This window comes from Ambystoma mexicanum, chromosome 8 (genome assembly GCF_040938575.1).
Source record: "Ambystoma mexicanum isolate Mex_15411 chromosome 8, UKY_AmexF1_1, whole genome shotgun sequence".
Classification (NCBI taxonomy): domain Eukaryota; kingdom Metazoa; phylum Chordata; class Amphibia; order Caudata; family Ambystomatidae; genus Ambystoma; species Ambystoma mexicanum.
In genome coordinates, this window is record NC_090929.1 from 1,018,408,362 (window position 1) to 1,018,424,565 (window position 16,204).

The 16,204-nt window shown below is 46.7% G+C and overlaps 1 protein-coding gene and 1 long non-coding RNA gene across 2 annotated transcripts in view; one reads left to right on the plus strand and one right to left on the minus strand.

The window, feature by feature from the left end:
* Nucleotides 1-5,440, minus strand: part of LOC138472665 (inhibitor of nuclear factor kappa-B kinase subunit alpha-like) — a 1,781,717-nt gene extending 1,776,277 nt beyond the window's left edge. Inside the window, exon 1 of the mRNA XM_069610956.1 lies at nt 5,189-5,440. Within this exon, the coding sequence (XP_069467057.1) occupies nt 5,189-5,293 (105 nt within the window). The 5' untranslated portion in view covers nt 5,294-5,440. The remainder of the gene's footprint in view (nt 1-5,188) is intronic.
* Nucleotides 5,441-5,950: 510 nt separating this feature from the next.
* LOC138472666 (uncharacterized) overlaps nt 5,951-16,204 on the plus strand; it is a 458,156-nt gene continuing 447,902 nt past the window's right edge. The window contains exon 1 of the long non-coding RNA XR_011268654.1: nt 5,951-6,048. This is a non-coding gene — a long non-coding RNA (uncharacterized lncRNA). The remainder of the gene's footprint in view (nt 6,049-16,204) is intronic.

Sequence of the window (16,204 nt, forward strand, 5' to 3'; positions counted from 1 at the left end):
TGTCGTTTGAATGTTCTACACAAAGCGTTCATTCGTGTTTTGCTATTGAGATGTACGTGGGTATTGGTCCCCAAGTACATTTTGTGATTTCAATTTTATTATACATACTAATGAAAGTTCTATGTTTCAGGGAGTCGATGGAGCGTCAGTGCGTGATGGATGTGCTTATCATGAAAATATAGTCGTTGCAGCGCAAGAGGAAGTGGAGACATGCACACACGAGTCGGAGCAACAGCGTCCTGATGTTGAAGTTCGAGGCAAGAAAGTTTCAAAGAAAAGAAAGCAAAAGAAGGTTAGTGTCCTGGTCACTATATTATGTTGTTTTTCACTGTTAATAGTTCAATACTGTAAGTTGTGTTTAAACTGAACATCCCTTTTCCAATCTGTCCTCTAGTTGCGAGTGGGTGTACGAACTAGATCTACACAGACAGTGAAGCGAACGAGAGATGTTGCTTGTCAAACCTTTTGGCAGGGACTTGAGACTGGAGATGCATCGTGCCAATGGGAAGAATATGAAGTGATTGACAACGGAGCTATACCACTACCAGCCATTGATAGTGAATGTCCTCCTGGTAGTACGGATGCAGTCGGAGATCAATTCACAGAATCCACACCCGCAAAAACTAAGACCGCGAGAAAGTTGAAGAAATTGTTTTATTCACCCATCGCCGGAGAAGGAACAGATGTTGCAATGGAAGAGAATGAAGTGGACGACAATGAAACACCATCAATATCACTGAACATAGTGGAAGACGATATCAGAGATTCTACCTTTCATGTGAGTGACATGTCCTCAACGTTACAGGCCGAACCAGCTGGGATGCAGAGTGACAGTATAAGGAAAGAGGCCAAATTCATTGTATTCGATAGTTGTTTGATTGATATTATTATTCGGATGAAATGTGGGCATTCGGTTGGTGGGGAAGTATGTGGGGAGCCATTGATTAATGTGACTCGTGCAATTCGAGGCACTAACCTTAAAATACATGCCACCTGTACAAAATATCATCCTTTCTCATGGTCTGCACAACCCATGCTGGGGCAACTGCCAGCAGGCAATCTACTTTGTGCAGCGGCTGCACTTTTTAGTGGTTCAAGTTTTAAAAAGTTAGAGTCTTTCTTTCAGTTTGTGGGAATCCATTTCATTGCGAAAACTCAGTTCTACAAATACCAAACCGATTATCTATTTCCAGCCATTAGCGAAGCTTGGAGAATGGAAAAAATGTCTATTGATAGTACATTTGCGGGCAAACGGTTCAGGCTAGCCGGTGATGGACAGTGCGACAACCCAGGATTTTCAGCCAAGTACTGCACCTACCACTTTCAGGACATGGAAAGTAAGAAAATTGTGAGTTTGGTGGTCGTGCAGGTGTCACAAAGTACATCCTCAGTGGCCATGGAGAAAGTTGGCTTTGTAGCATCATTGCAAGAACTACAATCGCGGGGAATGGTGATCGACCTGATAGCCACGGACAGACACGTTTCAATTGCCAAGACAATGAGAGAAGAGTACAAAAATATAAATCACCATTTTGACGTATGGCATCTTGCAAAAACAATCAATAAAAAAATGTCGGCTGCAGGTAAAAAAAAAAGATATGCAAGGTATTTCACAGTGGTCCAAGTCAATCAGCAACCATCTTTGGTGGAGCTCAAAAACATGTGGAGGGTCGTTGGAAATTCTACTGGAAAAATGGCGGTCAGTAATTCTACACTGTAGCAACGTTCACCGCTGGACCACAAACCAACATTTCCACAATTGTGAACATGGCCATTTGTCCACAGAGGAGGCACGGAAGAAGAAGTGGTTGATTCCTTCATCACCCACTCACAAAGCCATTGCAAAGATTGTATTTGATAAAACTATAACAAGAGATTTGAGGGGACTCACGGAATTCTGCCACACAGGAGATTTGGAGGTGTTCCACAATATGTGCCTAAAGTACAGGCCAAAACGATTGCATTTTGGCATGGAGGGCATGATAAATCGGACTCTTCTAGCGGTCTTGGCAAATAACCATAATGTTGGCCGTCAACAAAGTAGGACGACCGGAACTTTAGGGACGCTTCGCTACAATAAGGCCTTCACTAAAAGAAGTAAACAATGGGTGATCAAACCAGTTTTTGAGGATATGCAATATGAGTTTATTGAGAGACTTATTGTTGATGTCCTAGATAGGCACATACATGGAGTTGTGAACGAACCTGTGCAGGGGACAACTGCATTGCCACCCAACATTGCCTCTGTTCCATGTCCACCTAAAGCAGAGCTCATTGAGAAATACACATCACGGTTTAAATGATTGTAATTTGATTGTCTGTTCTCTCGAGTCTCCTCATGTTGCAGGCCCATTGAATATGTGTATCTATGTAATGTGTAAATAAAAGTGATTGCTCAGTAATGTGTCTCTCCACCCTTGCCCCTCCCTTCACCGTGCAGTTGTGCGAACCACCCGGGTGTCACCTGTGACTTTGCTCTGGAGTCTCCTCATGTCGCAGGCCCATTGAATATGTGTAGCTATGTATTGTGTAAATAAAAGTGATTGCTCAGTGTACATGCAATGTGTCTATCCAACCTTGTTCATTTGCGCATTAAATTAAACCAAACAGTAATATAAATCATTTTTCAAAAAATATAGTATGTCTCCGTATTTATGGTTCTCTGGGGCTGCAAATGCACGCAGACAAAATGCAAAGATGGAGTGTAAATTTCAAGTCCTGTGAGATGGCCTTACACTGAATGTAGCCAACTAGGAATGTGTGCTCGTTCAAAGTGAAGGTCAGCTGCTTCGATTTTTTGCTCGGGTGCCGGAATGGCCCACGACTCAGTATAAGGTTCTATTGTTATTTGACCTTGACAGGCCGGGACCATCCCGAAAGACTTCTTTTTGGGGGTGTGGTGCAATAACGTAAACGATAATGAATATAATTTCAGAAACGAAAGCCATTTAATGTTCGTTCATTAGAAGAAATAACGTCGGCATAGAAGGAGTGGTATTTCGGGGCTGCCCTACGCACAGACACAATGGAAAATGCAAATATAATGTAAGTAACTCTTTAGATGAGTTTATACCGCAATTTAATTACTATACAGTAGCTTTAAAGACGGGTTAGGTTGTACTTGTTCGTTCTGTGTGGCATATTGTTTTGTACCGCGCACTACCTTGAGGAGAACCATCTCCTTTTACGGAAGCACCTCAAAACCTTCCTCTCTGCTTCTGCTTTCTCTCTCCCTCTCCCCTGCTACAACTGGTCCACTGTCTGCGACCTCGGTCCTGGGCCCTTCCACTCTCCACCTGCACTGCCTCCCTGTCAACCCCTACACTGGGGGACTCTCTCAGTATCCTACAGCCCCCCCTTGACGTATAGTTGCACTGTCCTAGCTATGAAATAATTTCCCGACCTAATATATAAAATGAATAATTTTAATAAAGATCTGATGGTGAGACTAATTTCATTTTTTATGTTTTTAAAACAGGTACATCCTTCATTATTGTCTGTGTCACGAGTACCAGACACCGGCGGATGGCTTTTACAACCGCCAGTTGCTTCTCCGCGTGAACAACGTTACCACCCTGACCATTTTATGGGACGATCGCCAAGTACAAGTATGCCCTTACGCGGTACTAACGGCTAGATGCAACATACAGACCGTTGTGGTGGCCTAGTGCCTCGTTGTTGGAACAGCCATGCGATTATCAGTGCGACCGAAGAGCTTATTTTATCGTAAACCAACACCCTGTGTACTGCACACGAACATCGCTTGCCTCAAGACGAACTATTTTGGATCGACAGCAAAGAAAAATGCAAATCGCTGAATATTCTCTAAACCTTTGATGTCCAATAAATGTACTTTGCCAAATGTACAATCTTGCCGTTTGCTTTTAAACCACAGTTTCATATTCCGAATTGTGGCGCTGTATTGTGAGATGATCTAAGACCCTGTGTACAGCAAAGGAACATCGCGTGCCTCAAAACGAACTTTTTGGAACGTGAGCAAATAAAAATGCAAATCGCTGAATATTCTCTAAACATTTGATGTCAAATAAATGTACTTTACCAAATTTACAATCTTGCGGTTTGATTTAAATGTACAGTTTCATATTCCGAATTGTGGCGCGCTGTGTTGTGAGCTGATCTGTGTTGGTTTCCGGGTTCTGTGTGGAGTCGCGTAGAAGACACCTGGGCGCGTTTGCCTACGCAGCACAGTCACGTCACGGATAGAGGCGGGGAATATGAATGTTTTGATAAAGTCTGTTTCAGGGGCGGGGGATTTGATTTAGTGCCGCAAAAGCAGGTGAGCCAGGGCGATGGGGGGAAATGATAGGATTATCAGAAAATGGCGGCTGATTTCGAGTGCGTTAATGGACGAAAAGTCGGGTAAGGTCCATAGGAAAGTTTTCTACGATCTACCGATTTATGCTTAAAAACACATGGCCGAACCGTAGGGACAATAAAAAAAAAGTCCCGGAACTATCCTTTAAGAGTGGCCTGAACAAAATACTCTCGGCAGAGAAGAGCAATAAACAACCTGATCAGAAGTGAAAATGCAGTCAATGATATTCTCTGCGGCGTGGGTAGTGCCCTTGAACCATCGAGACGAACCTTAAAGAAAACAAACTGAGGGAAACGGTCATTTCTACCCAGACACAACTGAAAAATTACTAATAATATTTGATTAGAAGAGGAGAGCATAGGGGAGTTCACAAAGTCGAAACATTGCTATAGAAGCAAATACAATACTGTTAAAGCTGGGCAGTGCACGCACTCGTTGAGGCCACAGAGCTGCTTGCAGTTTGTGCACCCACCAGAAAATTAGCACCTTCATAACTTTTCAGGAAAATAATCTGAAAGTGAACTTCCCATTAAGAACGTTTAACAGGTTCCTTCATGTGTGTTGGGCGGCAACAGTGCTGCAAAGAATGGAACAAGGCTAAACGGACATTGATAATGTAATTGAGATGACAGCGAGAATGTTAATGTGGCCCGAGTTCTGCATAACCATTGGCAGAACACATGCAATAAACAGCCTCAGGACACTTCGACAGATACAAAGTAAACTTTGAGGGGGTGTGTCGTGACCGTGGAAGATCCCCTATCCACCTGGAGGAAAAAAAAGAAGAACAAAAAGTACACCCAGCCCCGGTATGTGCCTCTCTGCCACTTCCTGGATGAAAGCTCTACCCACCTGATGCCGGTAGAGGCTCACATTTCCGAAGCCCCCACTGCCAAGACGCTCACGAAGTTCCCAGGGTCCGCACGGGACACTCTGCTGCAGGGGCGGCTTCTCCATAGCATTCCACGATCGCTTCCGCCACGGTGCCTGTCACACTTGGGCTATTGCGTGTGTCCAAACATACCGCTCCGCCCATTACATTGCTCCCCTCCGCTGTTTGTGCCGTCCTATTCGTTGCGCTCGATGACGTAAGGAAACTGTTTACGGAAAAGGATCTGCTCTAAAACTTCCAGAAGACCCAAGGCATTATTGAGTGTCAAGCCTCGTTTGGCATCCAAACACACCCACCTGTCAGAGCCTCACGTGTATGGAAATTGAAGACGGACATTACGGCTATGTCTAACTTCCCACTCGGATCTTCTGCGATTCAAAGGTGCTGAAAAATACAAAACAAAAAACAAGATCGACGGAAACACTTTCATTAAAACGAATCTTTATTTTATAAAGATACTTATACTTTAACAATATAAATTGTTTCCAATATTGTAAAAATAGTTTTTCTATTTATTTCTGAATAAGCAAACTAAATGTTTATTAGAAAAATAAGATTTTTTTTACGAATCCATTATTAAGACCTGGACTGTTTGAGTTTGTCTCGCTTCACTCCGGCAAAAAACTGGAGAACGCCCTTGTATAAAGATGCCTGCTACGTTTGCTGAGCTACAGACGCGGACCCAACGGTTGTCCTCCTTCTCTGTCTAAGCTCATCTTTATGTTTTTTATAAGCTCTTTCATTGCCTTCGGAATCCTGGCTCCTCGGAGACGGTGTGGATAGGGTATTATTTTACTGAGCAAGGATAGCTCTCATTAAGGTGAGTATTACTGTGTGGGATCAAGGGGGAGCTTCTTAAATAGAAGGAGGGGTTACAAATCAGGTGGGAGGTGCCATAGCTCCGAAAGACCTGTATGCTTTACCATCCCATCACCTTCGCAGACAGATGGCACACATAGCTAAACAGCACCCGAGATCTGGGAGTGTTTGTCATAGAACCCAAAGAGAGTCGTCTCCCTATTCCAGCGGAGGGCGCCCAAGGTGTGAGTCAATTCATTATTTTTTTTAAGTTTAATCATCTGTATTGATATTATCTTATAGTTCAACAGTGTACACCAAATATTAATGCATGCATAATTATTAAAACGTGTGATAAATGCATAGCATATGCAATACAAATGTCAATAAATATTACATAAAGCATTATCAATATTAAGGAATAGAATGACGAAGGTCCAATACAAAAGTCACAATACAATAGTAAAATCACACTTTTTAAGCCAACCCAACAAATATCAAAACTTAAGGACAACTATACACCATTATGTTGCAACTTCCTCAATGAATATTCAGGAATGCAATAAATAATAAAACCTCACTAAGAAATACCAATAGATACAATGGGAAAAGCTGTGAATTATGCATGCTTTGGGCATCTTTTAGCCAGTAAACCTGATACACACTGGTTTGGATACCACGAGAGTCCTAATGCCACTCTCCTTTAAATATGTCTGGAACAGTGAGGAAACTATTTGGGCGACTCCAATGAAATGTATTCGGTATAGTGATTAGTTATATTTAGTTTGGTATTTGTCGTATGTCATTTTGAAAGTCATTTCTAGAGCGTTCAGGCCCAAGGGCACCGTGGGCTATCTAAACGTGCTATCTAACAAGTTTTTTTTGTTTTCAGTTAGAGTGATCACCTCTTGCTTAGATTAATTCTGAAAAAGTAACTGTTTACAGACACGAACTCCGGACAAATCGTCAAATTTACTAACAAAGACAGAGGGCAATAGGGGTTTCACCCCCGCGCCGTGACAGAGAGGGGCAGAGAGGTTTACTCCTAGAGATGCTGGTGAGGTGCAGGAAGACTAAAAAATGGAAGCCAACGGCTCAGGCTGGTGGTGGTCTGGTGTGTACATTTTGAGCACAGTGGTGGGCATGGTCCTCCGTACCAGGATGGGCCACAAGGGGAGGCGGAGGAGCAAACACGGAGGTGGCCATGGAAGTGAAGTCTAGAAGATCCAGGTTGGCCTTGCAGAGGCGGCAGCAGAAGAGTGCCCAAGACCACTGTGGGTGTGAGGCCAAAGGGCCCATCCCACAGAGTAGGGGGCCCTTCTGCTAAGGAGAGCTGAGCCACGGGCATCCTGAGGAGCCACCAGGGGAAGGCTGGAATGTGAGATCTGCCCCTCTCTGTTCCCCCGGATCATTGGTGATTCCAAGAATGTGAGGGTCTGAGGGGAGGCGAAACTGTGGCAATGCCAATGGTGCCAAAGGTGAGAACAAAGGGCGCCCAACCTTACACAGGGGGACCTCAGAACCCTGTAGCAAGGCCACAGTGAAGATAGAGGGTGTCGGATGCCAGAGCAAGGAAAAGCCCAGTAAAGGACATATGCACAAAGCCTTCTCGGACTGAGGGGAGTGGAGTACACAGACAAGCAAGATTGGACTGTTATAAAGTAAGTACACCCTAGTAAACAAAGTAATATAAGGGGGGGGGCAATAAAGGGAGACATTACACAAATTGAGGAAAGTAACAATAAGTAGAAGAAAAAGGAAAGCTGGAGGAGAGGGAGAAACAACTATCCACCACAGTTCCCCTAAACCAAGAGGTCCTCTGTGCACCCGTCGAGGTGGTGCATGGGTAGAGGGAGGAGAGCAAACTTCTGTGCAGAGACGGTCCCTGGCTGGGGATTGCATTTGCAGAAGACTCCGGCAGTGAGGTAACAAAGCCAAGGAGACAAAACATCACAGCCTCTGAGCTGCGTCCCTTTGACTGACCAAGAGGAAAGCCGGATGTATTATGGGCGGCAATGTCCATACAACAGCAAAGAGCCGTGAATGAGTTGGAAGTCTGCCATCCACAGGATCCAACGGACGAAGAACATGGTGGTTAGCAAAGAGTGAGCACAGAGCATTGGAAGGGTGGTGGACCTGAAAGGGGGGTGGACAATCGGGTAACTACAAAAAAGTGACTTAAAATCAATCTTGGACAAGAGAGCCGATATGTTGCTTAAAAAGGAGGAGAAGGACTGGAACTAAACCCAACTTCGACAGACCTATTGGAGACACAGATGGATGTAACGTTCTCAGAGTTGCAGAGGAAGGCGGAGGAGCTGTTTCTTAATTTAGATGTTTCTCAAGCTAGATGAAATGCAGAGCAAGGAGAGAGATGCAGAGGAGATGCATTCTGAAATTCTTTGGGATCCCAGAGACAGAGGGCAAACCTGTGCGAGATGTGAAAAAAGCAATACAGGAATTTGTGGACATAGTTTTCGCAGTCAAAGGTGTGATGAAAATCACAAATGACGTAGCGCACAGAGCAGGCGGTGGCAGAGCAAAGATCCCACAGGTGGTGGCGCAGTTCCACTACAGCACTGAAAAGTTTAACACTTTTAAGTTCAGGAGCGAGACAGCAATTAAATACAATGTTTTTGAATATTGGAATCTTTCGGGATCTATCTACGCACATGTTGATGAGATGCAAACAGTGCTGGCAGCTGACATTTTGGTTCAGGGTCAAAGGGGTCCGGTATCAATGGGGATACCCCTTCTCACTCTTTCAAACCGAAAGGAGGGAAGTACTGCCTTGTCCCTCCAGATGTTACCAAGAGGGTCATGGCAGAACTGTTGGAGAGAGACAAGGAAGGGCCACGGTTGAAAGGTACTGGGAAGGAGTACATGGAAGAGCAACAATGGACCCCAGGTCCTGGAAGGAAGTTTAAGAGTCTGGCTACCCAGTCAAGTGTATGCTGTTGCAAAGGCTAAGAGTTATGGTCTTTAAGACATGGGGGAGGGCTTTCTAATACATTTGGGAGAAGTGAGGTGGTAGGGTAATCAGCAAAGGCGGCTGCAACAGATCTTGGGGTTCGGTTGTTGGTTTGTCTCTCACTGATGTTGCAGGAGTGGGTGGGTTTGGGTAGGGCTGGACAGTGTGGGAATAGGAGGGGAAGGTTTTCGAGGAGGGGTAAAAGGTGTGAAGATGAATCGAAAGGAGGCAATACTAGATGGGTTTAGGGATAGATTGTGTGAGGTGGGAAGGGAGTTGCAGGGGTAGGCAAATGGGACAGGAAGTAGATCCTTGTGTCACAAACCGTGGGAGCTGGCGGTTGTGGCCCCGTTGGCGTATGAGCCGCCATTGAATATGCCGCCACGTTCCCATGCACCGTATTGTGACGGTCTAGCCTTTCGGGTTACGCCGTCGCAAGCCTTTTTCCTTACGTTCAACCCGGAAGCCGATGCGTTGCAACCCTTCGCGTTTAGGCTTTCGGGTTAACACGCTGTTTATTCCTCGTGCTCTTGCTTGTATTTCCTCCCTGTTTTCGCCCTGCTACAGCTCTGTCCCGCCCTGCTACTGCTCTGTCCTAGTGCTCCCCTCTCTCCTTCTGCCTGCTACCCCATTTTCCTCCGTATTTGGTTACTTGTATTCCTCCAACTTACCTTCCACCGGCTTGTGCACGTTTTGCTGGAACGACCAGGGGTCTCCTACATCGGAACACACGAAATCCGGATCTCCTCTACAATCCACCAAGACAGGGGTTTTTTTATGCCGTAAGGCTTTTTCCCCGGACCGGTCTGCTGCGAAAGGAGTGCCCCTCCTGGACCTCCTTTCAAAGGGTCAGGGTGGCTTCCTCTCGCGGCCGTCCTTATCTGCACAGCAAAGAAAAAACTTTGTGGCGAAAGAGGTTCGGAGCAAGACCTGAATCGGAATCAGGTGAGGAGGAGGAGTGGGAGCGGGGTGACCAGGTATTGGAGCCATCACCAACCGGGCCTGATAGATTGCAACGCCCAAGTGTAGCAATGGCCACCCCCGAACAGATCCAAGAACTCGTTACTGCAGTTCAGGCTATGAACGTAGAACTACTGAACGTTAAAGCTGACAACACCGCTCTAAGACAGATGATCGCTACCCGAGAGACTCGTGCGATCGACCTATCCCCTATGTCCTTGTCTTCAGGCAAATTTGACGGGAGCCCCAAGAAGGTGAAAGAAGTTATGGAAGCATGCTCCATCTATTTCGCATTTCGCCCCCAGACATTTTCTTCTGATCATACCAAGGTCGGATTTATGGTATCCAACATGACGGGAAATGCCCTAGCCTGGGCAACACCGCAAGTCCTAAACAATGATCCCGTCACCCACGATTATGGGGCTTTCTTGAACCGATTTAGGCAAACCTTTGAGCAGACCGAAATCACGCATGTAGCAGCCGAAGAACCCCTAGACATTCAGCAAGGCTCTAGTGATTTACTCACGTACATTTCAACTTTCAAGAGACTTGCAACCGAAGCAGGCTGGCCAGAACGGGCTCAATATACCATATTTCGTCGTGGTCTCAAGGAGGAGATCAAGGACGAACTAGCCCGTATAGCCCGACCTACCACCCTATCGGATTTGATGTCTCTTGTGCTCCAGATTGATTACCGGCTGAATGAACGAAGGGTAGAACGAAGGAAGCATAAGCCCCCCGTGCCCCACACTCCCGGTGCCTCCTCCCTGCCTACATTGCCATCCCGAAGTAAAATGGAAGAACCTATGCAGATAGGGGCGGCCCGAGCGCCCTTGACTTCAGATGAGAGAAGAAGACGGAGAGAGTTGGGCCTCTGTATGTATTGTGGGTCAAATTCTCACCTGCTTCGTAGCTGTCCGGATGTACCCCCTAGGAGACCGGGAAATGATCTACCTCGGAACTAATGGGGACGAGTCTCCGAGGTCTAACTCCTAGTCCCTATGTCACGGTAACCATATCCTCGCCCCCTGACACCATGGACTCGCGTCTCATGGTGGTGGCTATCCGACTGGAAACTCCAACCTCAGTACTCCATACCATGGCCCTTTTGGATAGCGGTGCTGCAGGAATTTTTATGGACACCCAGTGGGCGCACCAACAAGGGCTCACCCTGCTGAAGCGGGAAGACATCCAAAAAGTGGAAGGTGTAAACGGATCACCCTTGTCTTCAGGTCCCATAACCCACTCTACTGAACTTCTCAAGGTACTTATACTTCAACACATGGAACAATTACAGTTTGATCTTATCCGGGCAGCCCATTTCCCCATCATCCTGGGTATCCCCTGGTTTAGGAAACGCAATCCAGCCATCGATTGGACCCGGAACACTATGGCCTTTGAGTCTGAATACTGTAGTCAAAGTTGTTTGTCGCGGATACCTAAAGAGACTGTGCAGATCCTGACTCCCGAACGCAAAGAAGTATGTGACATTTGTAATATACCCCCTGATTTGGCTGACTTCCGGGAAGTCTTTAGTGATAATCCAATTCTGGAATTACCCCCTCATCGTCCGGAGGATTGTGCCATAGAGTTGGTACCAGATGCCTTAGTGCCTTTCGGGCGCATGTTTCCGTTATCCATCACAGAAAAGAAGGTCCTACGCACCTACCTGGATTCCCATCTAACCAATGGGCTCATCTAGCCTTCAAGATCCCCAGCTGGAGCCCCTCTTTTTTTCATACCGAAACGTGATTCATCAGAGTTACGGCCTTGTATCGATTATAGGGGCCTTAATAGGGTCACCGTTCGTGATCGCTATCCTATGCCCCTGATCTCCGACATTTTGGAGGCCGTTCAAGGAGCTACCATCTTTTCGAAATTAGATCTACGTAGTGCCTATCATCTTCTACGCATAAGAGCAGGGGATGAATGGAAAACCGCATTCAGAACTCCTTTTGGTTTGTTTGAGTACAAGGTCATGCCATTCGGGTTAGTCAACGCCCCGGCAATTTTTCAACGGTTTATGGACCGCCTGTTTTCTGATCTGTTGTATGTGAACACTATTGTCTACCTCGATGACATCTTGGTATTTTCGTCTTCTCCCCAAGAACATGCTCAGCATCTGAAGATTGTTCTCCTTCGTCTTCAATCTCAACACCTCCTGGTCAAACCCGAGAAGTGTGTATTTAAGACCTCCTCAGTTCCTTACTTAGGTTACATCCTCTCCCAATAAGGCATATCGATGGATCCTAGGAAGGTGACAGCCATCTTGGAATGGCCCGCTGCATCCTCCCAGAAGGATGTACAACGGTTTTTGGGTCTGGCTAATTTTTACAGGAAATTCATCAGACAATTTTCCCGAATTGTTCTACCTATCACAGCTTTACTCAAGAAAGAGGCCAGAAACTTTGTCTGGACTGACAAAGCCAACCAAGCTTTCCAGAGTTTAAAAGAGATGTTCTGTACTGCTCCTGTCCTGCATCAGCCAGACCAGACCCGACCTTTTATAGTTGAAGCTGATGCCTCTGCAAGTGCTTTGGGAGCCGTACTCTTACAATCTAAGGACGGAGAAGAACACCCTGTGGCCTATCTCTCCAAGACCCTGTCAGCAAGCCAAAGAAATTACTCAGTAATTGAAAAGGAATTGTTGGCCCTTAAGACTGCGTGTGAAGAATGGAGACATCTGTTCCAAGGAAGTGCCCATCCGGTTATACTGCGCACTGACCATAAGAACTTGCAGGTGCTCAGGAACATGGAATGTGTCAATTCCAGACAGGCACGCTGGGCCCATTTTTTCAGCCATTATGATTTCTCCATCACGTACATTCCTGGCACCCAAAACAGTCTAGCAGATGCGTTGTCCAGGCGAGACTCACATGCCACTCGGTTGGCTCCGCCATTAGAGTACATGTTTCCCCGTAATCGGGTGGTGGGGGTTATTGCCTCCTTCCTCCAGGACGTCAGATCTGTTACCACCCCGGAGCTGGAAAATAGGGTGCCCCTCAACCTGCGACGACGGGTTAGATGGTCTGAGGGTCTTTTATTCATTGACCGGAGGCTATGCATCCCTTCCAAGCCTTTACAACAAGGGATCCTGAAATGGGATCATGACCACGTTACTTCTGGGCATAGAGGCATACGTGGTACTTTTGACTTGATATCCCGTTCTTTCTTCTGGCCCTCTCTCACTCAAGACGTTAAGAGGTATTGCCGCACCTGTCAGGTTTGTGCCAAGAGTAAAAATCCCACTCATAAACCTTACGGCTTGCTTGTGCAAACAGAGGCACCTGTTCGCCCCTGGTCTCAGATTTCGACAGACTTCATAGTCGACTTACCTCCGTCCCAAGGGTTCTCTTGTTTGATGGTTACGGTGGATTCTTTCTCGAAACTGGCTCACTTCACTCCGCTTCCAGGTGTCCCATCCGCATCGGAGATGGCAGAGGTATTTCTCAAGGAGATATTTAGGTTACACGGTTTGCCTGATAAAATAATATCCGATCGAGGTAGCCAGTTTACTTCCCGTTTCTGGGGGGCCTTATGTCAGCGGTTAGGTATCGAGCGGGCACTCTCCTCTGGTTTCCACCCTCAAACTAATGGCCAAACCGAAAGACTCAATGCCTCCCTTGAGCAATATCTTAGGTGTTATACCAATAGCTTGCAGGACAACTGGGTTGCCTTATTATCGACAGCAGAATTCGCATATAAAAATGCCACGGGCCTTAGCCCTTTTTTCTGCACTTACGGAATGCATCCTCGTGGCATTCTTCCTGTTTGTAATCCCCCTTCCACCATCCCTAACACTAACATAGAATCCACTTTGGCAGACATAGCCTTAGCCCACAAGGTTGCTCAGCAGAACTTACTTTTGTCCAGAAGGAGATACAAGGGACAGGCGGATCGATCTCTAACTCCCTGTCCCGATTGGAAGGAAGGGGATCGGGTATGGCTATCTACTAAGTTCCTAAATCGGTGGCTCCATCCATCCAAATTATCTCCAAGGTATTTGGGACTATTCAAGATTTATATGGGGGGTTAACCCCGTGTCATATAAGTTGCTGCTTCCCAAGAGTATGCATAGCATACACTCGGTTTTTCATTCCTCCCTCCTTCGACCGGTGGATCCAGACACCCCTTCTATTAGTAAGAAAGGGATACCGGATTTTGTGCCATCCTCCCCAGAGGAATATGAGGTATCGGCCATAATAGATTCCAGATACAGAAGGGGCCGGCTGGAGTATTTAGTATCCTGGAAAGGTTATCCTCGTTCCGAGGATTCCTGGGAGCCTGTCTCCCACATTCATGCCCCTATTCTCACCCGACGTTTCCATAGACTCCATCCGGGTAAACCTGGTGGTATAGGTATGGGAGGGGGGTATACTGTCACAAACCGTGGGAGCTGGCGGTTGTGGCCCCGTTGGCGTATGAGCCACCATTGAATATGCCGCCACGTTCCCATGCACCGTATTGTGACGGTCTAGCCTTTCGGGTTACGCCGTCGCAAGCCTTTTTCTGGCCGACGCGTTGCAACCCTTCGCGTTTAGGCTTTCGGGTTAACACGCTGTTTATTCCTCGTGCTCTTGCTTGTATTTCCTCCCTGTTTTCGCCCTGCTACAGCTCTGTCCCGCCCTGCTACTGCTCTGTCCTGGTGCTCCCCTCTCTCCTTCTGCCTGCTACCCCATTTTCCTCCGTATTTGGTTACTTGTATTCCTCCAACTTACCTTCCACCGGCTTGTGCACGTTTTGCTGGAACGACCAGGGGTCTCCTACATCGGAACACACGAAATCCGGATCTCCTCTACAATCCACCAAGACAGGGGTTTTTTTATGCCGTAAGGCTTTTTCCCCGGACCGGTCTGCTGCGAAAGGAGTGCCCCTCCTGGACCTCCTTTCAAAGGGTCAGGGTGGCTTCCTCTCGCGGCCGTCCTTATCTGCACAGCAAAGAAAAAACTTTGTGGCGAAAGAGGTTCGGAGCAAGACCTGAATCGGAATCAGGTGAGGAGGAGGAGTGGGAGCGGGGTGACCAGGTATTGGAGCCATCACCAACCGGGCCTGATACCTTGGCAGGGGAATGGGGTGGTTTAGGCATGGGGGGAAGGAGTGATGGAGATGTGAAAATGGGGGATGTATCGAAGAGTTAAAAAAAAGCATGGCCTGGGTTGACGGTGACAGTCAGATATTTTGAGAGTCTTGCTTACATGTGAGGGAGGCTGGAATCTAAAATAGAGCTCTGTTGGGAGTAGCACATGGGGCTTGGGGCAGCTTGCAGAGTTAAATAGGAGGGTGGCTGTTATTCCCAATGTTGTTTTTAGGTCTAGGAGGATGGGGAGAAAGCAAAGCTACTCGGTGGTCCGACCCTGGAGGATGAAAGTAGGGTAGCAGGGGCTGGATGTGGTGATTCAATATTATGCTGTGCAGAGATGTTCATGGTGGAGGTTGGATGGGGTGGGAGGGGATTGGGTAGCGTGTGGCGGTTGTTTGTGAATGGGTCATCCTCATGTGCCTTTAGGGAAGGGTGATACGGAATCCCGTAGAGGAGGTATCCTAACTACCCATATCTTGGATGCCAAAGTAGAGATATTATATTAGTGAGAAGGAGTAATGCGTCATATGGCTACGTCTGGGCCATATGGGTTGTGAGCCAGGCTTGTGGGTGAGATCCCTGAATGCTAGAGGGCTGAACTGAGGCACACATCTGTTTCTTTTTGGGAGAGATTTTAAAAGGGCATTGTTGGATATGCGTCCAATAGATCCATTTTGTAACTAGTAAGAAGCTACATATAAATAGCAAGGGAATTATCAAGGTATTCTATGTGTTTGGATACAATTGGAAGGGATTGTTTGCCCTAGGGATTGGGAAAACAGTGGGTTGGAATTCTGAAAGACTAAATGTGACCAGGAAGATCGATACCTATTCAAAAGTGGGCTATATCTGGGTACTCTGGTCATGATGGTGGATGTTTAATGCCCTAATGCAGCACAACTTTCATTCTGGGAGGATGTGAGTGGACTGTTGAGGGGAATTCCTACAGGTAGGTTGATGGTAGGATGGGAATTTAATATGTATTATGAAGCTGATGATGTCATCACTACTTTTCCCTGGTGAGGTGTTGCGGAAAACCCAAGCTGTGATGTTGACCGGTGAGCAGAGAAACCGTGAGAGTGGCGACCGGCCGCAGTGTAGAAATCCGGGTGGCCAGACGGAGCGAGAAGGCTGTCCGGTGAGCAACGTGCTCAGAGAAGCTCCACT